The sequence below is a fragment of the Sceloporus occidentalis genome, unplaced genomic scaffold, assembly GCF_023333645.1.
Source record: "Sceloporus occidentalis isolate IW3139 unplaced genomic scaffold, rSceOcc1.0.p SCAF_110, whole genome shotgun sequence".
Taxonomy (NCBI): Eukaryota; Metazoa; Chordata; class Lepidosauria; order Squamata; family Phrynosomatidae; genus Sceloporus; species Sceloporus occidentalis.
The window spans coordinates 1,586,149-1,610,107 of record NW_028317090.1 but is presented as its reverse complement, the minus strand read 5'-3'; the positions used below and the strand labels follow the sequence as shown (position 1 = coordinate 1,610,107).

Here is a 23,959-nt window from a genome sequence, read left to right as displayed (position 1 = left end):
TTAATTCTCGGTGAAAACAGAAGAATGGGCAGTGTATGACTTTGCAAAGGTGACCAGTGCAAAACAGCAACTGAAGTCAGCGATAGCACCATAAACTCACACATTTCGATGCAAAATGTTTTGAAAGCTGCATTGTATTGCTAAATATGCTTATTCAAGTCTTAACCTTTAACTTTAAAGTCAGTATGGACTAAACATTGATTTAATTATGTGCCAAATAATATAATTTTCAATAAACAAATGTTATATGAGCAACTGTTTTATTTTTATCTAGGAGTCTTGTGGAACTTGTCTTCTTGTGATGCCCTTAAAATGCCAATAATACAAGACGCCCTTGCAGTGTTGACCAATGCGGTGATCATCCCACACTCTGGATGGGAAAATACTATACTTCAGGATGACCGCAAAATACAGCTGCATTCATCACAGGTGCTGCGCAATGCCACTGGGTGCCTACGGTAAGATCCATGGCAAAACCAAATGAATGACATAGCAGATATTGTTTGTGTTTGTTTGGTGCCCCTTAGCCAGAATGATTCATTTAAAATTGAGTCAGAATATACATTTTCTAGGTTTCATGACTTTTCAAAAAATTTATTTTTTATTTTTATTTAACAGTAAAGTGTTTCTAGGACCAATTGATTACCTGCCTCCTCATTGTTCAGATCTTTGCACCACAACAAAAGTCAATTTTACATTCAGTGTAGATTACTGTAGAGTGAATTTCAGAAACTGCCTTGTTTAATGATGTACATCAGATTAAGGATACGGGTTTTATTTATTTAATTTCAGTTAAACCTGACCGTCAACTCATTTCAATGAATGTTTTCTTTATTGCCTCTAGGCATTCTATTATTTTTCTTGCTTTTTTACTTATTTTCCTTTACAATTATTTGTAACAGGTTGTGCTCTTAACAGCCCATACTTTTATCTTGTAAATGGCATTCTCTTTAAATAATTGTTATCTGCAAGGGACATCAATCCAAACAGAATACACCAAAACACCATCATTTAAATGTCTGTGTTGGCAGTATTCACTTCTCAAGCCTCCTGACCCTATAGTTAATTCAAGGTGCTTTACAAGTTTGAGAAATCTCCTTGCAAAAATTTAAACAAGAGTGACAGTACCTCAAAATGAGGAAATGAATCTTCTCTGACACTGAACTAATCATGTTCAATCATGGCACTGCTGCTTTGTATCAGTCCTAATCAGAAACACTGTTCCTCTGAGATACTTATTATCAAGCTTAATGATATTTAATTGAGTATTCTCTTCAATACCAGTTTCTGTAAATTGAATTTATTACTGATAGAATTATTTACCTTTTAGGTCATAGGGAACATGGATTCTTAAAGAAGCCTTCTTAGCAGGACCAGCCCTAGACTTTGAAGCCCTATAGGCAAATTATGTCTGTAGCACTTCCACCCTACACACACCTATAGATGCTTGCTGACATTGGGAAAAAACTCTCCTTACCTACTAGGCACTGTAGTAGACACTTAGCCCCATATGATCAGGACAGTCCTGTAGTTGTGATAATAGGTTAGCATCAATTGACTCATTTGAAGATGGAGACTTTATAAATATATATGAAGCATGTGCGACTTTTATTTTAACTGCATTCACAAATTAGGTATATTTTACATATTTTGGGCATTGTGTGATGCTTTGAGTTCTCACACAATGGGCCTACAGAAGCAGAAGAGGGGGTAAAGCTTGTTTGAGCAGGGTCTATCTTCACATGTTGCTTAAATGAATAAGTAAACATTTTTCTACTCATTCCTCTCTGTACATATATTGTATTTACTTTTACCTGCCTTATATAGCCTTCATTTACTTTCCAAAGCTTATTTTCTATTCCATTTAATAACCATAAGCCTCAATCAGGTTTCCTTATCATCCTTACCTTTTATCAAGCATCTACTTCTATTTTCTATAAAGCCCATTCTTGTATAACTATGTTTTCCTAGTTTATATATAAAATAAACATTCTGTAAGTAAGTTAATTGCTACTTTGGGTTATTTTTTTTTGCTAAAGTCACAGAAGGAACTTTGGTATAATACTTTACCTATTAGGGTTATATATTTATATAAGTTGGCATCTATTCATTGCACATTAAAAAGTCTGTGTGCATTGTATGAAAAGAGAACTGCCACATGTAATCAATGCTCAGGAAAGAGCTCTCATCTGTGGGGGTTTTAGTTTTTTTCCACAAATTAAAGATTTCATATTGCTACTTGTGCTTAGAGGATTTTCATATTTTTTTCCTTCTAGCAGTTTGGACTATGTTAATATTACAGGAGCTGAATGCCTGAACTTAAACCAGATAATTTTATCCTTCCCGTAGGCAAAAAAATGTTTGTTAACCAGACCATTCTTAGTTTAAAATTGTACACAATCCATGTCTAATAAGTGCTGCCAGTCTCAAGGCCCTGTCTTTTAGTTTCTGCCTCTGAATGCCTTCTTCCCACTGAAGCACAGATCAGCAATCAGCCCTTAAGCACTGTATTTGTCATCAGAAAAGCTTTTGGCATAGCAGAACTTTTGTGTCACAACATACCGCACTGGGCTCATCATCTTGCACCTGGACATGCAGGCAAGGTCGTCGATGGCATGCCTCACTGAATTTTTAGTTAAAATAGAGGAGAGAATTAAGTTTGTAAAATGTAGCAAACAGAGACAGTGAAATTACAAATATCATTAAGCAGAGAATATGAGAGGAAGACAGTAATACACAAAATACATTCTAAGTGCATTTTTTTGTAATTCAACTAAACAGATATTAACCTTTTTAGAGAGAGAGAGGAAAGCCATGTTGACCTTGCTGTAACTTGAGTCCACAAGGATACAAGGAAAACGCTTGGCTTTAAAGGGGTTAAACACAAAAATAATGCAAAATAAAATAGCAAATGAGTCTCTTAGTATGTTTTTTAAATAAAAAATAAACTTAGGAAGATGTAACAATATAGTAATGTAGCTCAATTCAAGTAATAAAATAAATAAAAATACATTTGCTTTGATAGGTGTGTAACTATAATATCCAATATAAACTTCTACATGTTCTACCAGTTCTTATAACAGAGGCGCAATAGCGCTGGTAATGACAAAAATGCAAGGGACATTTTATCTGGATACTCTTAAAGGATACTCTTAAAGGATACAAGGACTTGTAGGTGATTCTAAATACATGTTCACCTTACAATAACCACCTTTTTATTATAAGTGGCAATTGTGAGATCAACATGTATCACTTAAAATTACATAATATAAAAACATCAAATATATACAGTATATATATATATATATATCACATAAACATACATATCGCAATCACTTTTACTGAAATATATTAGCCCCTTCCATGCTATTATGTAAATTAAAAACTGTCTGAACCCTGCTGCCATGCAGGGAATTACCCCCCCCCCCCGCCCCACACCTGGCAGATGACCCCCAATAAAGAAATAATAATAAACATATTCATTTTTTTCTTACAAATAAATGGGCTGATTACCATCTCTGGACTACAACTCCCATCACCCCTACACAGGCTGGTAAGGGTTGGGGGAGGGGTTGTCCACATAAGTGGGTGCACCAGAAGAGCAAAAGCTAGTATCCTTGTGAAAATGTCTTTTTTATCTAAACCATGTTCCTTTCTATTATGTCATCTAATTATATATTTTTTTGTTTCTACTCAGCCTTCCCACAGTGGAATGAGCATGTTATGCAGTGTGTCCTGTAGCTTCCAAAAATTTACTGAATATATACATCTGGGGTACTTACATAATCTGTAGGAGCACATAAATGTGTTTTGGTGTAAAATCTAAATGTGATATCAAAAGAAAGCCCTTTCTGTCCCTGAAAACACCAAAAATATGCAGGGGCGCCATGTGATCGCTCTCCAGAAGCAATCACATTCCCCATAGTGACATGCAGCATCATTTTCACAACATGGCGGCACCCTGCTGCTAGAAATATGAGGCTCAGGGAGCTACAGTTTTGAGAGTACACTAAACAACTCAGTTATCATTAGCACCAGGGCTGTCATTAGAAAAAAATGAATTCCCCTTCTGTATGATAGAACATTAAATCTTACAGCAAAACCAAACTACTGCTGTTAAAATCCACTCATTAATGTTTTTCAGCTAGTGATCCGTAGCTCCAGGAGTAGATACGGTCATTGCATATTGCAGAAATGTTGATTTCCTTCCTTATAATTAACTATTATTCTAGGTTTGTTTGCCAAGAGAATGCTAAATTAGGATATCTTCTCATTATTGAAAACTAATCTGTTAATACATTCTTAAACCCTCCTTTCCGAGCAGGTTGCAGGTAAATCTAAAGTAATAGTTGGAATAAAAATGAACATACATGTTCTTTTCCCTTTTTTTCTTGTTTTCATTTTAGAAATGCTTAGGAATAGTTTCATTTGATTTTATATACAGAATCTATACTGTTGAAATAAAATTGAACCACTTCAAACTTTTAATATCCATGCTTTCAACAAATGCTATTTAGTCTTTCTCTTGAAAGAATGAATGAAAACTACCTATGTTTGTCAACTGATGTTCAGAGGTTCTGGACCAGAGTAACTTAGGCATTTGTGGCCCAGGTGACAACAGCCAAATATTTAGCCCTTAGAATGTCTAAATACTTGTCCTTAAAATAAAATAAAATATATATTATTTGGTTGAATAAATAAACATGAAAAGGGAGAATTATGGTTAATCCATGTTGGACCAACATTGTTTTGCTATGGTTACGTTTAGGTGGCATTCCTATACAAAGCTTATATATTGACTTTTCAGGACAAGGTAAGGTATTCATTGGTATATAGAATAAACCATGAATCCTATCACATGTAACCAATAGATGTTGTTATAAATATATGTAGATTGCACACACAAACCCATACCAATATCAGTATACCATATGGTGCATGGTATGCACATATAAAGAGGGGTTAAATAATATAATCATGCTAAAGAAACAGACTCTAGGTAGAAAAAACATAGGCTTGCAAAAATGTCAACAATTTCCCCTCTAGCTGTTTTGGGAAATCTACTCTATGTCCCATACACATAACTGGCACTGGAAGGGCTAAACATATGGTTAAGATTGAAACAAATAAAAAACCTCTGCTATTTAGATCATGAACAAATTAATTGTTGGTTGAATTGTAATATTCATTTGGAAACATTGTTGGAAGCCACCCAATAAGCAGCAATGTATTTATAGGGTTGACTGCTCTAGGTTTTAACCAAGGAAGACCTACCCAGATTGTGCTTTCCTTTGCTACTCTTGTGCAGAGATTTAATGCTTGTCTTGTGCATGTTATAATTAATGTCTGCGATAGCCGTCTTGATGTGTACCAAATTGTACAGTCTAATTAAAGCACATCTTTTTGGAATAGCTAGAAAATATAATTTTTAGTAAAAGAAATACAATCTAAGAAGGTACTGATTCCAGTTACAACTGGAAACAATATAAACAACTGTATTGAGCACAACTTACTGTCACCAGATACTAGTTAATTAAAAGGTGGACAGTTTACTTGTATACTGTATTTTTTCAATTTCTTTCTCTATCTATTAAATAAGTGCTTTCTCTTGCTGCCTCTGGCACATGTCCTGTTTTCTGCCTCTTTTTGTATCTGTCAGATATACGCATACCTGGAAACATTCCTAATGAGCTGTCCATGTGATTTTTGAAATATTAACCATTTAATAGCCCATTGGTAAGATTCTATGTAATGGTTCACCAAATGACTCCAGTACCAAACCTCACATGACTTGTCTTTATTTAAAGATACCCTTAATTGAGTCACCCACATTCAAGCAAGGATATCTTCCTTAAAATACTGGTAGCAAAAGCACCAATTGGAAGTCCAATATAAAATCGTAGCAATGTAGAATAGGAAGGTGTCAGTTCCAGACTGTTTGCCCCTGAGAATCAGTCCCTTCACAATGAGATCGGAACATAAACCCAGAGACTTAGGATCAAACACTGAGTTCCCCGGTTTGGATATACCTATCTGATATACCTGTACCTATCTGAATCTTCTATTTTCATTACACTGTCTCTTTCCCTCTCTCTTGGACCAGTATGTTTCCTATCTGTCTTATGTATCTCTCGTCAACTATTCCAAATGGGGCGCACATCCACATAGGGGAAAAATGAGATATTTGACAAAAAATAGTGTAACTCTGTATGCAAATAGGTGCTTAGCAGTATTGCAGGTAAGTAATGCACTCACATTTCCAAGGACATAAATGAGCTCATCATAAAATTTAAAATTTAATTCTTCATAGCAGCAAGAACCTCCCAATATATCCCTTTCTCTCTCTCTCAACGCGTTTCACCGGACAACTGGCTTCCTCAGGAGATGAATCAGGATTTTCTTTTGCAGCTTGCCCGAAGATATAATGTAGACCACCTTCCTTACAGCTCAACAAATCCAGAGAGGAACCATTGGAAGAGTTGTATATATTATTAAGTGTTGGAGGAAAGCTTATTTGGGTGCTGCTTCTTAATTAGAGAATGTATTATTTATTCATTTACACAAGTGGTGTGTGTTTTCTTTTCTTGTGTTTTATGTATCTCTCGTCCCTTGTATCAGATTGCCAGGTCCTCTTTACCTCTTGTACAGCACTATGGAATATGATAGCACTAAAAATAAGATGTCTAACTGACAAAATATGCTTATATTTCTATGTCTTTCCCTCGTTTTTATTATTTTATCCCCATGGATATAGATTATATATATATATATATATATATATATATATATATATATATATATATAAATACACACACACACACACACTCTACTTGTATTGCAAACACTCTGTCCTCCTCTAGCTTAACATTTTTCTTTAATTTTCAGTCTCAGTGATTTGTGAAATTATTCTAATTTAACAATTTATAGGTCATAGCATAAGCAGGGAATTAGATTATTTCTGCATCTGTTTTTTGCACTTCAAGGTATCAGGCATGGTGCTGAGGTGATATCATCTGTCACAAGTCACCTTATCGTTATTTCAACCATGATAATGGTAAACGCTAACCTGTCTGCCTGCCAAGACTGATAACCAGCTGGGAGTCAGTAGCAATGTTCAATTTACTTATGTAATTCATAACCTTTCACTTTTTTTTTCATAAGATTGAACATAGGTTGAAGAAGATTACCTAATTACTTAGGTGTCTATAAAATATATAAACAAAATCAATCTTTTTCAGAGGTCCTTATTTAAAACATGATTGAATGCAAAGCAAATGGAGATGAAAATATAGGCCAGCAAAAAAGAGAAACAATCAGGCAGCCCACACAGACTTTAAGTACTTTATGACAGGGCACTAGCAGCTGGCTTCTCCTACAAAAAAGGGCTGAGGTGGCCCACATACAATTATATCATATGCTAACAGAGAATTTTTCTTTTCATAGAAAATAACTTTATTTGTGTATCATTTGTACTTCTCTACTAACAATGTCCTTGATAAATTAAGTGCACTCATCACCTGCCACTTTTAGGAAAAAGATTACAAGAGAATTAAAGAATTGTAACCGGTTTAATCATTCATATAATTAAAAACAAGTTGTAATTTCAGGGTATTGAGTAGTTGATATTTATGTGAAAAGCAGCTTAAAGGTTAAATTGACAAAAGGTAAGGCGGAGAATAATAGAAACTATTTTGGTAATGTTAGAATTAGGAGATAAATTGATCGCTTTTATGCATCTGAGCCATAGACGTCCTGGACAAGCATTGGCGTTTGTGTATCTGCAAGTTGAGGAAATAACTAAAATGACAATGAAAGTTGAGGTTATGGTTGTGTACAAACGTCAACTTCCTAATGTGTACTGGGAATTTTTTTTATAGACACTTGGTTTCTAAAGTAATTGTAGAGGAGTATTTGGGCTCCAATGATCATGAATCAGTATCAGCTATGGAATCTGCTGGCACTATATAAATAAATGTAATATATAGACAGACAGAGGCTGGGTGGAACAGCAATAATACTACGGTTTTTGAATTTAAAAAATCAGATTTTTCTTAAATGCAAACATATTTAAGTGTGTCTTTGACAGTTTGGAAATCTTTAGATGGAATACACGATGAGATGCATTTTTTGAGAGATGTTTTTATGACGAACATTGCATAAAACATGTAATTGAGGCTAAAAAAATGGAAGCCACCATGATATTGCAGAGTGGAAATGTCTCACTGAAATCTATATTTGTTACACTGGTTTAATTTTTTCAGTTCCCTAGTCAAAAATAATCCATTAGGTTATATTCCTACAGTAAAGTGATGCCGTTTCTGAGCTTGCAAGACATTTACATGAACCTTTACATGAACCAATCCTGTCACCTGGCCCAGTTTCTATTACAATTTCCGGCTACTAATGTAAAAACTGGTCTGTAACATGCAAGTCTTCCATATTAAATTTTTTGGTGAAGCTGTAATGCAGTTGCCAACTTCTTTTGGAACTACTGCTGTCCATTTGTTTTTATTATTTATTGTTTTAACCCCTTAACGACCTTTGCCGGTTCAGGACCGTCATGGAAAAACGGTCGCTTAACGACCTTTGACGGTCCTGAACCGTCAAAAAATTAAATAAGCTTAGAAAGTGATCCACCAATGTGGATAAATAAAAATGTAAAGGGGGTAATAAATGGCAAAAAAAAGGCATTTAAGCTACTAAAACAGGAAGGCAGTGAGGAAGCACTAAAAAGCTATCGGGAAAAAAATAAAATATGTAAAAATCAGATAAAAGCAGCAAAAGTGGAGACAGAAAGACTCATTGCCAAAGAGAGTAAGACAAACCCCAAAATGTTCTTTAACTATATAAATAGTAAAAAGGTTAAAAATGAAAGCGTTGGCCCCTTAAAAAGTAATGAGGGAGAAGTTATAGACGGGGATCAGGAAAAAGCTAATCTATTAAATATATTCTTCTCTGCTGTATTCACAGAGGAAAATGAAATGCCAGATAATATACAGCAGGATGAGATAACTGCCCCAGTACATGTCGCCTGTCTAACCCAGGAAGAAGTGCAGTGCCGCCTAAAAAAAATCAAAATAGACAAATCACCAGGTCCAGATGGCATTCACCCCCGCGTTCTAAGGGAGTTAAGTAATGTAATAGACAGACCCCTATTTCTAATATTCAAGGACTCTATAGTGACAGGGTCTGTTCCCCAGGACTGGCGCATAGCAAATGTTGTGCCAATATTCAAAAAGGGGACAAAAAGTGACCCGGGGAATTATAGGCCTGTTAGTTTAACTTCTGTTGTGTGTAAACTGTTTGAGGGTTTCCTAAGAGATGCTATTTTGGAGTATCTCAATGAAAATAAGTGTATGACTCCATATCAGCATGGGTTTACAAGGGATCGGTCCTGTCAAACTAACCTGATCAGCTTTTATGAGGAGGTGAGCTCAAGACTGGATCGGGGTGAATCGCTGGGTGTCGTATATCTTGATTTTTCCAAAGCATTTGATACGGTGCCACATAAAAGGCTGGTACATAAAATGAGAATGCTTGGGCTGGGGGAGAATGTGTGTATGTGGGTAAGTAACTGGCTCAGTGATAGGAAACAGAGGGTGGTTATTAATGGTACATACTCTGAGTGGGTTACTGTTGCTAGTGGGGTACCACAGGGGTCAGTTTTGGGTCCTATTCTTTTTAATATATTTATTAATGACCTTGTAGAGGGATTGTATAGTAAAGTATCAATCTTTGCAGACGATACTAAGCTCTGTAACGTGGTTAACACAATAGAGGACAGTGCACGATTACAAATGGATCTGCATAGGTTGGAGGCTTGGGCTGGGATGTGGCAGATGAGGTTCAACACAGATAAATGTAAGGTTATGCACATGGGGAAGAAAAATCCAGGCTGGGAATATGTATTAAATGGGAAAACACTGGGGACGACTGACATTGAAAAGGACTTAGGAGTTTTAGTTAACAGTAAATTTACCTGTAGCGACCAGTGTCAGGCAGCTGCTGCTAAGGCAAATAAAATCATGGGGTGCATCAAAAGCGGCATAGATGCCCACGACAAGGAAATAATTCTACCACTGTACAAGTCACTAGTCAGACCACACATGGAATACTGTGTACAGTACTGGGCACCAGTGTACAAGAAAGATATAGTGGAGCTGGAGAGGGTTCAAAGACGGGCAACCAGAGTAATAAGGGGAATGGGAGGACTACAGTACCCAGAAAGATTATCAGAATTAGGGTTATTTAGTTTGGAAAAAAGACGGCTTAGGGGGGATTTAATAACTATGTATAAATATATAAGGGGACAGTACAGAGATCACTCCCAGGACCTATTTATACCCAGGACTGTATCTATAACAAGGGGACATCCTCTACGGTTGGAGGAAAGAAGGTTTCTACACCAGCACAGACGGGGGTTCTTTACAGTAAGAGCGGTGAGATTATGGAACTCTCTGCCAGAGGAAGTGGTTATGGTAAACTCAATAAAAGAGTTCAAAAGGAGCCTGGACGTGTTTTTTGAATGCAATAATATTACAAGTTATGGATATTAGATTAATAGGGACAGAACGTTGATCCAGGGATTTATTCTGATTGCCATATTTGGAGTCGGGAAGGAATTTTCCCCCTGGTATGGGGCAATTGGCATCTGCTTCATAAGGTTTTTTTTGCCTTCCTCTGGATCAACACAGTAGGGACACAATATGTATATAGGTTGAACTTGATGGACTTTGGTCTTTTTTCAACCTTATGAACTATGTTACTATGTTACTACTGTAATGCCTCGATGTCGAGGCATTCAGCAAGGCCGAGATCGGCATCGGGGGCCATGTCTGGCCCCTCCCCGGGGCGCCCGTTTTAAAAGCGTTTAGGAGGCGATTAAAAACCAAACACTTACCTCTGGATGGGCTGTGACCGCTCCGGAGAGCGGTCACAGCCGCAGCTGCCGGTGATCTTCGCCATCAGCAAGATGGCGGCGGCCCGGGAAAAAAACCAATAAAGAAGAAAGAGTTCGCTAGACGGTCCTGACCCTCTAGAGAACTCTGGCTCCACTTGCAGGTTGAATACAGGTACTGCACTCAACCATGCAAGTCAATGGAGCCCAGCTATCTAATCACAATGTGATTAGTAAAATATTAAAAAAATAATAAAAAAATAAAAAAAGGGGGGGGGGAAATGTGCTAACATTTAAAAATAATTATGCAGTGATGTCACTAGATGAACCATCCAGTACCATCAAAATGTGTAAAAAAATATAAAAAAAAGTATTAAAAAATAAAATAAAAAAATAAAGTTTATTATTTTGAGCAAGTGCTAAGATTTCTCAAAAATATCAACAAAGAGTTAAAATAAAAGCACTTAAAATACCCAAGGGGTGTCTAATATAAAAAAAAAATGGCTGATGGGGTAAATTGGAGTGGCCGAGCTCAAAGATAGGGCATAGGTACAGACTGACCAAAATGGAGAAAAAAAGCGCACTTCCCAAATGTGGCATTTTTAATCTCAAACAACACGACAAACCCATGCATGTCGGGTATCACTGCACTCAGGAGATGTTCCTGAACACACATTGGGGTGTTGTTTGACAGTGACATATACCAGAACCTGTATATCTATAACTAAAGTACAATTTGTGTGAAAAAAATAAAAAAAAATTACTATTACAAAGTTTGACAAAGTGTAGTTGTATAATTGGTGCATGGAAAGGGTTAAAATAACAGCATTTGGAATACCCTGGGGTGTCTAGTTTTCAAAAATATATGGTTTGAATGGGTTAAATTGAGTTAACCGGCTTCAAAGATGTTCCAAAGAGGAGATGGAGGCAGACTGACCAGATTTGTTAAAAAAGATTTGGAAATCATAAAACGCTGCTTGTACTTATTGCCCTATAACTTACAAAAAACAGCAAAAAAACATAAAAACATTGGGTATTTCTAAACTCAGGACAAGTAGTAGAATCTATTTAGCTAGTTTTTTGACTTGCTTTTTTAGGTGAGTAAAAGATTTTTCAAATAAAAGTCATAAAATGTGTTTTTTTTTCAATTTTTCACCATGTTTTTTTTATTTTTTTTATAGTAAATAAGATGATACGATCAAAAATCTGAAGAAAGCCCATCTTGTCCTGAAAAAAACAATATATAACTTATGTGGGTACACTAAATGGGTGAGGAGAAAATTACAGCTGAACACAAGCACCACAAAAGTATTAAAACAGCCTCGGTCCCACAGGGTACAAAAAGAAAAAACGAGCCCGGTCCTTAAGGGGTTATATAGCGCCATCAAATTCCGTAGCACTGTACAATGGGTGGACAGGACACAACAAGTACTGTATTATAAGATGACCCCCCAAAATCTAAATATTAATTTAGGAAAAAATAAAAAGCCTGAATATAAGACTATTATAGGAAAAAAAGTTTTACTAGTAAATATTAATTCATGTAAACAATTTTTTCATATTTAACCCCTTCGTGACAAAGGCTGATTTTACTTTTTGTACCCTTCGTGACAATGGCTGTTTTATCGTTTCTGCGGTGTTTGTGTTTAGCTGTAATTTTCTCTTAACCCATTTACTAAACCCACACAAGTTATATATTGTTTTTTTCAGGACAAGAAGGGCTTTCTTCAGACACCAAAATTTTTTTCATATGATGTAATTTCCTATAATAAAAATAATAAAATATGACGAAAAATTGAAAAAAAAAACAAATTTTCTCACTTTTATTTGAAAAATCTTTTATTCATCATAAAAAACTACTGAAAAAACCTGCTAAATAGATTCTACTATTTGTCCCGAGTTTAGAAATACCCAATGTTTTTATATTTTTTTGCTTTCTTCTACACGTTATGGGGCAATAAGTACAAGTAGCGTTTTGCTAATTCAAAACCATTTTTCTCTGAATCTGGTAATTCTGTCTCTATGTGGTATTTGGGGCATCTTTGAAGCCAGCAAATTAAATTTACCCCACCAAACCATATATTTTTGAAAACTAGACACCCCAGGGTATTTTAGATGCTGATAGTTTAACCCTTTCCATGCACTAATCCTACCACCAACCCTTGTCAAAGTTTGGGATAGTAATTGTTTTTGGTGTTTTTTTCACATACTTTGTACTTCAGGTGTGAAATTACAGCTCCTGGTATATGTTGCGGTCACACAACACCCAGATATGTGTCCAGCAACATCTCCTGAGTACATTGATACCCCACATGCATGGGTTTGTCAGATTGTTTGGGGGCAAAAGGGCCACGTTTGGAACATGAGCAATTCAAATTCAGTAGGAATTTTACATCTGGGTAAAGAAAAATGCTTGTACCCAACTATCAGTAGGGACAGGTTACAAGAAAGCCTGGCCTATCTCCAAGAAGGGATTTGATCTAGCACCTTAAGTGGTCCCTCATGCCACGGAATGGACACAGGGGTCACTTGACAGTGCAAATAAAAACGCTTAAAAATGGTGGAGCAAATAAAAGCTAAAAAACAGTAAATGTAACAAAAAATTAAAAAAAAATACAAAAATGGAGCAGGAACAAAAAAAAAATTAAAAATGGGAAACTGTGTGATACAGCTTGAAGCAGTCACCGACACAGAGTGCAGGTTTTCCAGGGCAATCTGGACAGTAAAATGTGGTGTCCTTTCTTTGCCCCCTGCTGTAGCATACCCTGCATCTCTTTTGGGGATTCTGCTTCTTTGCTGTAGGGGGGATTTTAAAAATAAAATGGGTAGCCCCAATTCTGTTGGTTCCCATCACTACTTGGGGACCAGGTGCATCACGGTACAAGATACCTGAAATTACTTCGAGCTGAAACTGCAAAAAAGACAGCTTCAGCCCAGTGTCTGCTTTTTTGTGCAGCAAAAAAGCGTTATAGGTTGCAATTTGCATTAGATAAATTGCAACCTTCTTGTACCAGGCCTTTGTCTTCCTCATAATGAGGTAGGGCTGTAGGAGTTGATCTGACAGATCAACTCCACCCATGTGCTTGTTATAGGCCCTGATGCACACTGGCTTTGTAGTGACCCCAGCTCTGCCACGGACAGAAACCTCCACGGTTCTCTCATCGTGGATGGTGCTCAGCATGCACACCTCTTTTCTGTCCTTGAACTTCAATGCCAAAAGCTCCTCTTGGCGTAGAGCTGAGGTCTCCCCCTTTCCTAGCCGGGTTCGTACCAGGCGTTGTGGGAAACCCAAGCGGTTCTTTTTTATAGAACCGCAAGCTACCGTATCGAAACAATACAGCAGCTTGAACAAAGGGACGCTTGTATAGAAGTTATCTACATACAAGTGGTAGCCTTTGTTCATAAGGGGGAATATTAGGTCCCAAACAATCTTGGCACTGGTGCCCAGATGATCTGGGCAACCTGGAGGGTCAAGGTAGCTATCCTTACCCTCGTATACCCGGAAGGCATGAGTATATCCTGTCTCGCTCTCGCAGAGCTTATACACCTTCACTCCATACCTGGAGCGCTTGGAAGGAATATACTGCTTGAATCCCAACCTTCCTTTATATTTCATTAGGGATTCATCCACGCAGATATTCTTTCCAGGTGTATAAACCTCTGGAAACCTGGCAGCGAGATGGGTAATCAGGGGGCGGATTTTGTACAGCCTATCAAACTGGGGGTCCTCCTTAGGGGGGCACAGGCTGTTGTCGCTAAAATGCATGAAACGAAGAATCATTTCATACCTTTGCCTAGTTATAGTTTGGGCAAAAATGGGGGTACTAAAGATGGGGCTGGTGCTCCAGTAGGAGCGGATGGAGGGCTTTTTTATAATGCCCATTAACATTGTGAGTGCCCAGAATTTAAGAAATTCTGGCACGTCAATGGGAGTCCATGGCTGTTTTGCCCAAAAAGAATTAGGGCTAGCAGCACGGTGCTGCTGGGCATAAATGTTTGTTTGTGTGACAATGTCTCCCAAGACATCGTCTCCCAAAAAAACCTGCACAAATTGCAGTGGAGTGAATCCTGTAACATCAATATTGATGCCAGGAATTCCAGAAAAAGGAGGGATAGTTGGCTTGTACCTATTAGGCGCTACCCATGCCTCTGGTGCACTGCCACGACTACGTGTGGTAGGCGTCCTAACAGCCACAGATACATCACTAGATGTATCTGTGAACTGACCAACGTCAAAATCTGACGCTGTATCAGTGGCCTCAGAATCTGTGGCCAAAAAGGCATACGCCTCCTCAGCCGTATACTGCTGCATGGTAAGAATTGCAGCAAAAATAGTGGGGAAGGAAAGGGTTAATGGCTATAATAAAAAATAAAAAAAAACCTAAAAAAAAGTTAAAAAAAGTAAAAAAAGTAAAAAAACATGTAAAAAAAAAACAAAAACCAAAAACAATTGCCACTATGCAAGATCACTGTTTATGCAGTGATCAATGGCAATGAAGGGGTTAATATTATATGGGTGGCTCTTATAAGAGCCTTTGGATCAATATATATATATTTTTATTAGGGAATACCTGAAATACCAGAACACACCGATCTGTCTCTCTCCCTCACTAGAAGCAAGTGAAGGAGGGGGGCAGATCCAATACTGATCAAAGGCAATGTTTAGAAAACATTGCCTTTGATTTATCAAATCATGATCACTCTTATGAGTGATCTGACCACTAGGGGTGTTATTCACTGGATGTCCATGACATCCAGCAACACCCCCCCGATGATGTCAGCAGGCTCCGCCCCCCGGCTTGATGGGCGCCGCCATCTTGAAACACCGCGTGTGTTTCGAAGACACCGGCACCGGGAAGGTAAGTTGAGCATTTAGGAAGCGATCGCGAGTCGCTTCCTTTGCTAAACAGGTGTTGCAAAGATGCCTCGATACTGAGGCATCTTAGCAACACCAGCTAAGCAAAGGAAGCGACTCGCGATCGCTTCCTAAACCCGTTTTTCGGCGGCGGGCGCCGCCATGTTTGAAAGACGTGCAGTCTTTCAAACATGTTTTTTTTTTTGCTCCTAGGAGCGATCGGGGGGGGCGGGAATGTTTTTTTTGGTGTTGCTCAATGCCTCGATGTCGAGGCATTAGAGCAACACCGTTTGAGTGAAAAAATCGATCACGGATCGATTTTTTCACCCGTTTAAAGACGTGCCGGTCCTGGCACGTCAATTGTCATAATCGTCACGATTTTCAGTGACGTGCCCGGACCGGCAATTGTCACGAAGGGGTTAATAAAAGCTATGATTGAGAAAAATATATTTTTTTGATTTCCTTTTATTTGCCAACCTGCCCCCCCAGTTATGCACATCTGCCCCCAGGGTTGCCACTCCGCCCCCAGAAATGCCTTATAACCCCTATTTGCCACTCTGCCCCATGATGTGCCTTTTAACCCTCTATATGCCACTCTGTCTCCAGAAATGTCTTATATGATTGGCATTTCTGGATATATATATATATATAACTGCTAACAGCAATCACACCCCTATCAAGCCAAGGCAGCCAGTACATGCTGGAACCTGGGGACGATAGGAGTGTGAGTACAGCCTCCCTATGCCATGCTACCACCACAACCCACCTTACACATCCATGCTATCACACACACACTCATTCACAAACATTTAAATACTCATTCATTCCATTAATCACACATACTTGGTCAAAAACCCTCCCCCACTCCCTTACCTGAACTGCAGATCTCTCACTCGAAGACTTCTGCAGGGGCCCGGCTGTGCGAGCAACTTCTCTGGCCCCGCCCCCAGAGGAAGGAGGGGGGAGGCAGAACTCTGCTAGCTTCCTGTTCTTTTACTGCTAGTAGATGAGACGCTGCTCGCGACCAAAGCATCGGTAAGCAGCCTGGCCCCAGCGGACATTTTTTTGAGGTCTGATTAGAAGACGACCTCGATTATAAGGCGAGGGGTATTTTTCAGAGCATTTGCTCTGAAAAAAACCTCGTCTTATAATCGAGCAAATACGGTAGTATGTAACATAACGATTTGAGTTACGGAGACAACAGGTGAGGAAGGCCCTGCTCAAACGAGTTTACAATCTAGAGGGATTTAGGGTGTTTTACACAATAGGTAAAAGTGCCGTTGTAAGGGATGGACCAGCCACACTAGTAAAAGTATTGCAGGAGAGGGGCTAGGAAAGGTGAGCTAAAGAAATATGGGACGGCGGTAATGTGCTATATTGTAAGCGTCCTTAAAGAAGTGGGTCTTGAGGGATTTTTGAAGGAATAAAGGCACGGAGAAAGGCGGATAGGACGGGGGAGAGCGTTCCAGAGGATAGGGGCAGCACTTGAGAAATCTTGTAAGCGTGCATGAGAGCTAGAAGGAGAGGATAGAAGGAGATCATTGGATGAACGTAGAGACCGGTTAGGAGTGTATATAGAGATGAGTGAGGAGATGTAGGAAGGGGAACTGCTGTGAAGGGCTTTGAAAGTAAGAGTGATGTCTCTTATGCTCTTAGTGTGAGTACACTAAATCTAATATATAGAATTAATTATGCAGGGTCTATTGTCAGCATAGTAATATAGACCTGTGACAGAGTACCCAAAACAACAATTCTGTTAATGGTACACTGAGCACATTTCTGTTGCAGTTGGACACCCGAATCTGAGACTTGTATACATATTAAGTTAATTATTACATTTATGCAAAGAATTTACTTAAAGTATAGATAATGTTTAAGGTCACCTGGGGTAGATGTTGCAGGGCAGAAATGTTTCAAACTGACTTGTGGTAAAGATGGTATCCTTTGACAGTGCCACATTTAAAGTCACTGAGCTGTTCAGTATGACCCTATGTTTGTATATGCCTATATGTTTGATTTTATACATGTTAGCTTTGAATGTGGCTGAAACAACTAAGCTCAATAATCAGAAGGGGTGGTCACGTACTATTGGCCATATAGTGTATTATTTATCTTATCATTCTTTTTTCCATTCGTCCCATTTATTGCTACAGTATTACTCACATTCATAGTACTTTACCCAAAATACAGTGGACATTTTAGTTTGCATTAACAAGATGTTTTTTGGTTTAAAATTTGGTATGATTTAATTTTCATACATGTTCATTTTAAAATTTAATTTCCTCTTTTGATGATGGCAACTAAGACATTTAACATCACACTTAATTTTTTTTTTGAAAAAAAACCCAACAACAAACAGTTTGTGTGAGTAGATTATTTAAGAAAGACATAGTCAAGTCATGAAAATTGCTTTGGTTGTGTATTGTAAAATAATTGTAAAATAGCCCTGGTCCTGAATGGTTAAACTGGTGAAATTCATATACACTCGCATTAAGAGATTTCAGTATAAGAAGAAATTTCTAAAAATTATAATTCCTTCTGCATCACATTACAGTTGTGGAGACATTGTCTGTTCTGTTGAACAGGTTTTGAAAGCATCGCTCACAGGTCCCTTTAATTACATTAGGTCACAGGTCCCTTTATGAGTGATTTTTATATTTAAAAACATACATGTGTAATAGTCCTTTACAGAATTTTTAACAATTCTTACCGGTGTATGAGTCTTCTCTTACAAAGCGAAGGATTTGTAATTCAACTTTCAATCTACCGTATTAGCTATGAGATGTCAGCACAGTTGTGAGCTCAAAATTATGTATTAGTTAACTGTCTAGCTGTAACCAGACAATAAGGTGTACTTAAAACTACTGTTAGTAATAGTTACTAATATGTAGTTATTTCTAATATAACACATGAATTCCTCTAGTTAATATGACTTGGATAAAAGATGACTGATTATTATAGAATCTGCTGGACCACCTTTTGGTAATTTTATTTTATTCTTGAAAACGTGCTGCTCATTTGCCCTACCTGTTTGATGTATGTGAACAAATCATATACTATTTCTCAAGGTACTAGATTACTGAAAATTGGCTACATTAGCTCAATAGTGTGTAGCTGAAAGAGTATACATAGTAAGAAGCAGAAAGAGCATAAACTGATTAATTAACATCCATAAATCTCTATAATGGTGCTGTCTAGACATTAATGGAAGTATCATGCCTCTTCCTGGTGCTGGATTTTTACTGACCTTTTTTGACAAACAATGTAATTGGTAATTAGGGGATAATTTGTGTAAACAAATGTTAGATCTGCATAGGGAATGCCCGGTTTAATGGCTTATTATCGTTCTGTGTAGCTTAAGGTCTTGAACAGTGAGTGTTTTTGCTGGTGACCATGATTCATAAACATATTAAAAAGTGTACTACAAACATGATATTTAGTTTAACACATTCAAACTAGGTTTCAATTTTCATTTTCTCTCTTTTTATTCAGTGTTAACATTTGAAATAGGGACATCTTATTAAATGGAAGGAAGGTAGCAAACGTTTTGTCAAAAAAACATAAATCAAACATTTGATATCTTACAAAGCACCTTATCTTATATTACTTCTAGGTGTGGTGCATCAAATTATTTTTATACACAGTTGTATGTTTCTAGTGGATGTGGTGAAATATATAAGAACACATTTTTATAGGTTTTATATACTTTTTATTAATCATTTTTTACAATTAGGAGGGATAAAGGGATGGTGCTGGTTTTCAGGGGTTGGGCTAGGCCCCTTACTTCCAGTGAAAGAAAATCTTAATGTTTCTGCATGCCAAGACTTTTGGACAATGCTATGCTTCCAACTTTGTGGGAACAGTTTGGGGAAGGCCACTTTCTATTCCAGCATGACTGTCACCCAGTGCCCAAAGCATGGTCCATAAAGACATGGTTTAAAGAGTTTGGTGTGAATAACTTAACTGGCCTTCACAGAGCCCTGACCTCAACCTCATCGAACAATTTTGGGATGAACTAGAGCAGGGGTGTCCAAGTTTTTTCTGCAGCCGGCCACTTCATCAGAATTGTATACGTGCGCGGGCAATGAGAAAATGAGAAAACTGTGAGAAAATACGGCCTTTAAAAAAATATGCAGATTAAAATAAAGTAAATTACACAAAACCTTTACTTTCCTCTCACTGATTTCTGGGCCTAGAAAGTTTTGTGACTACAAATTCAGGATAATTAAAAATTAAATAGTTGTATTTATTCTAGGGATGCACCAAAATGAAAATTCTGGACCAAAACATTCACGGTTCACTTAGCCAAAACCGAAAATGACCCCCCACCTTTAAAATAATAATAAAAACTCACATTTTTAATAAAAGTAGGTAACACACCACAATTGGACCAAAAAATTTGCAATATGACTTGGCATGATAGGAGTGTGATTGCTAACAGCAATCACACTCCTATCATACCCAGGCAACCAGCAAATGCTGGTACCTAGGCATGATGGGACTGTGCTTGCTGTGATTGCTGTGATTGCTGTTAGCAATCACACTCCTTTCATGCCAGGTCAGCCAGTACATGCTGGCACAGGGTGGCTGTAAGTGATGTGCAGACCCAATATTGCTGGCAGCATCAATACACAAGGGGGGCAGCTAGCTAGGTTTCAGCATGTACTGGCTGACTTGGCATGATAGGAATGTAATTGCTAACAGCAATCACAGTCCCACCATGCCTAGGTTCCAGCACTTACACATCCAACCAGTAAATGCTGGAACCTAGGCATGATGGGACTGTGATTGCTGTTAGCAATCACACTCCTATCATGCCAAGTCAGCCAGTACATGCTGGTACAGGGTGGCTGTAAGTGATGTGCAGACCCAATATTGCTGGTAGCATCAATACACAAGGGGGGCAGCTAGCTAGGTTTCAGCATGTACTGGCTGACTTGGCATGATAGGTGTGTGATTGCTAACAGCAATCACAGTCCCATCATGCCTAGGTTCCAGCACTTACACATCCATGCTATCACACACACATTCATTCATTCATATACTCATTCTTGTTGTAGCAGGGCTTGAGGTGCTGCCCGCGTAAGATCGGTTGCCCTGGCTGCCGATCTTAAGCGGGCCGCACTTCGAGATCTCCCGCCCCTGAACTAGAGCTTGACCTTAGAAATGCTCTAATGGATGAATGGGCAAAAATTCCCACAAAAACACTCCAAAGCCGAAGTGTAGAAGCTGTTATAGGGGTAAAGGGGGGACCAACTACATATTAATATCTATGTATTTATAATGCAATGCCATAAAAGTACCTGTTGCTGTAATGGTCAGGTGTCCCAATACATTTGTCCATATAGCGTATGTATAAAATAGGTTTGTGCGTATTTGTAAGCAGGAGTGTCTAAAAACTACCTAAGAATCATATAACCTTTGCACAGTTTTCTTTTCCGTAAGGTTCTAAATCTTCAGTGGTCGAGTCTGTAGATAGTATAATCAATCATCATCATGCTGCACTATCATATTTCTAAGAAAACCCACTCTGGAAACATTGTCCTGTGCATAAACTATATGTTCAGATTCATTCTGTGCAGTAAATAGGTCATCCTGTCTGTGGTTTGAGATTAAAACAGTTACTCATTCTGATGGGAAGTGTTTTATAAAAGACAGGAGTGATAATATTTCAGTTTCTAGGATTTTTCTTCAGTGGCTCAGGTGTTCGTAACACATTCATACGTTTTCCATTGTGTCTGTGTTCATAAATGTATAAAATAGCTTTCAGTGAAATTAATTTTGAAAGGCATGATTGAAATCTGCAAAACAAACCTATGAAACAATGCTGGCTGGTAAGTTTTCTACTTAACCCTTTGGGTGCTGTTTTGCATATCCTACATGTAGTTCAACTTTCCATAACCTGCTGTTTGCTGTTTTTTTTCTTTGTTTGTGGACCATAAATAATTAATGTAATTAATACGCTGCTAAAGCAGCCAATCACTGCCAGCCAAGCACTCCCATTGAAATATATGTAATGTCTTTTTTTGTGTATAGGAGTGTCTTGTTAGACCCACTAGAACCCTTCTGAGAACCAGCATTGAAACTGACTGGTGGTTTGTGTCCAGACAATGTGCACTGCTGAGCTAAAGATGCGTTGGAATTGGTTATTTCTCATTTGCATATTAATTATTTTATGTATTTTTTAGAAGATGTATTCGTTTGATAACATTGGTTCCCCTGCTCATAAAGTGTTGTTAAGCCCCAATACCCAATACTATGGAAAGCTGTGCCTAACTGGTGGCATAGTGCCCCTGAAATTTTTCCTTTTTCTTTCTTTTTTTGTAGAGGAACCTTAACAAGAGATTTCATAGCAGTCCATATAGGCTGCCTGTTTTTATTCTGTCAGGGCTCAAACATTAATCTATCTTAGATTCAGGAGACATATGTCTAGCCCATACATGTTTAAATTCCCTCAGTGTATTGTAGTCTGTACTACTTTTGCTGGATTGTTCCGCTTATTCACCACCCTCTCAGTAAAGCGAATCTTCCTGACATTAAGTAAAACTTTGTTACATTAAAAAAAAATCCCAGGAGCTCTGTGGACCTCAAGCTACTAGTTTTGAAATTTTAGTCTGCGCTACTGCTATGGAAGGAGTACAAGATTCTCTGTGGTAGTAAACAGTAGCGTCAATAGAAAACTAATATTGCCTCAATCGCTTCAATTTTCTTTTTCAAGGATGTATATGGCTTTCTTTTCATATGGTTTATATATAACCCTTTATAAAGTACCAATAATATATTAAACAAAGACAAAAACTGAAACAAACCCAAATATTTAATGGAAATGGAAATGGAAAAGGAAATGGGAAAGGCGAATGAGTGGGCGATTGGCGACCCACTCACCTGTTTCACTCCAGAGCAAAGCATCCAAACACTGTCAGTCCTAGACGTTTGGCAGCGGACTTCCAGAGCTCAGACACAAGGCCCTAGCGTAAGCTGGCCACTCCGGCGGAGGTAGCAGGCGTTGCCACACCGCAAACAGACGCAGCCAGGGGGGAGAAACTGCCCTTACCATTAGGGACATTTGAGGCATGACACTAGCCAGGAAGCGAACTGGCATCGAAGAGACGCTGGCACCACCACCAGCAGCAGCAGCAGAATTGGGAAAGGCGAATGAGTGGGCAATTGGCGACCCACTCACCTGTTTCACCCCAGGGCAAAGCACCCAAACACTGTCAGTCCTAGACGTTTGGCAGCGGACTTCCAGAGCTCAGACACAAGGCCCTAGCGTAAGCTGGCCACTCCGGCGGAGGTAGCAGGCGTTGCCACACCGCAAACAGACGCAGCCAGAGGGGAGAAACTGCCCTTACCACTAGGGACATTTTGGGCATGACTCTAGCCAGGAAGCGAACTGGCAGAGAAGAGATGCTGGCACCACCACCACCAGCAGCAGCATTGAAAAATGGGAAAGGCGAATGAGTGGGCAATTGGCGACCCACTCACCTGTTTCACCCCAGGGCAAAGCACCCAAACACTGTCAGTCCTAGACGTTTGGCAGCGGACTTCCAGAGCTCAGACACAAGGCCCTAGCGTAAGCTGGCCACTCCGGCGGAGGTAGCAGGCGTTGCCACACCGCAGACAGAGGCAGCCAGGGGGGAGAAACTGCCCTTACCATTAGGGACATTTGAGGCATGACACTAGCCAGGAAGCGAACTGGCATCGAAGAGACGGTGGCACCACCACCAGCAGCAGCAGCAGCAGAATTGGGAAAGGCGAATGAGTGGGCAATTGGCGACCCACTCACCTGTTTCACCCCAGGGCAAAGCACCCAAACACTGTCAGTCCTAGACGTTTGGCAGCAGACTTCCAGAGCTCAGACACTAGGCCCTAGCGTAAGCTGGCCACTCCGGCGGAGGTAGCAGGCGTTGCCACACCGCAAACAGACGCAGCCAGGGGGGAGAAACTGCCCTTACCATTAGGGACATTTAAGGCATGACACTAGCCAGGAAGCGAACTGGCAGAGAAGAGACGCTGGCACCACCACCAGCAGCAGCAGCAGCAGCAGAATTGGGTAAGGCGAATGAGTGGGCAATTGGCGACCCGCTCACCTGTTCCACCCCAGAGCAAAGCATCCAAACACTGTCAGTCCTAGACGTTTGGCAGCAGACTTCCAGAGCTCAGACACTAGGCCCTAGCGTAAGCTGGCTACATTGGCGGAGGTAGCA

General features: G+C 38.9%; 1 protein-coding gene and 1 non-coding gene across 4 annotated transcripts in view; one reads left to right on the top strand and one right to left on the bottom strand.

Moving 5' to 3' along the window:
* Window positions 1-23,959, top strand: part of LOC149283180 (catenin delta-2) — a 355,798-nt gene that overhangs the window by 279,161 nt on the left and 52,678 nt on the right. For all 3 annotated transcript variants that reach the window (XM_089497914.1, XM_089497913.1, XM_089497915.1), the window contains one exon: window positions 275-458. In XM_089497914.1, coding sequence (XP_089354040.1) covers window positions 275-458 — 184 coding nt within the window. The remainder of the gene's footprint in view (window positions 1-274; window positions 459-23,959) is intronic.
* On the bottom strand, window positions 13,309-13,438 carry LOC149283181 (small nucleolar RNA SNORA35). Its single transcript, XR_016277937.1, has one exon. It is a non-coding gene; the product is annotated as a small nucleolar RNA SNORA35 (small nucleolar RNA).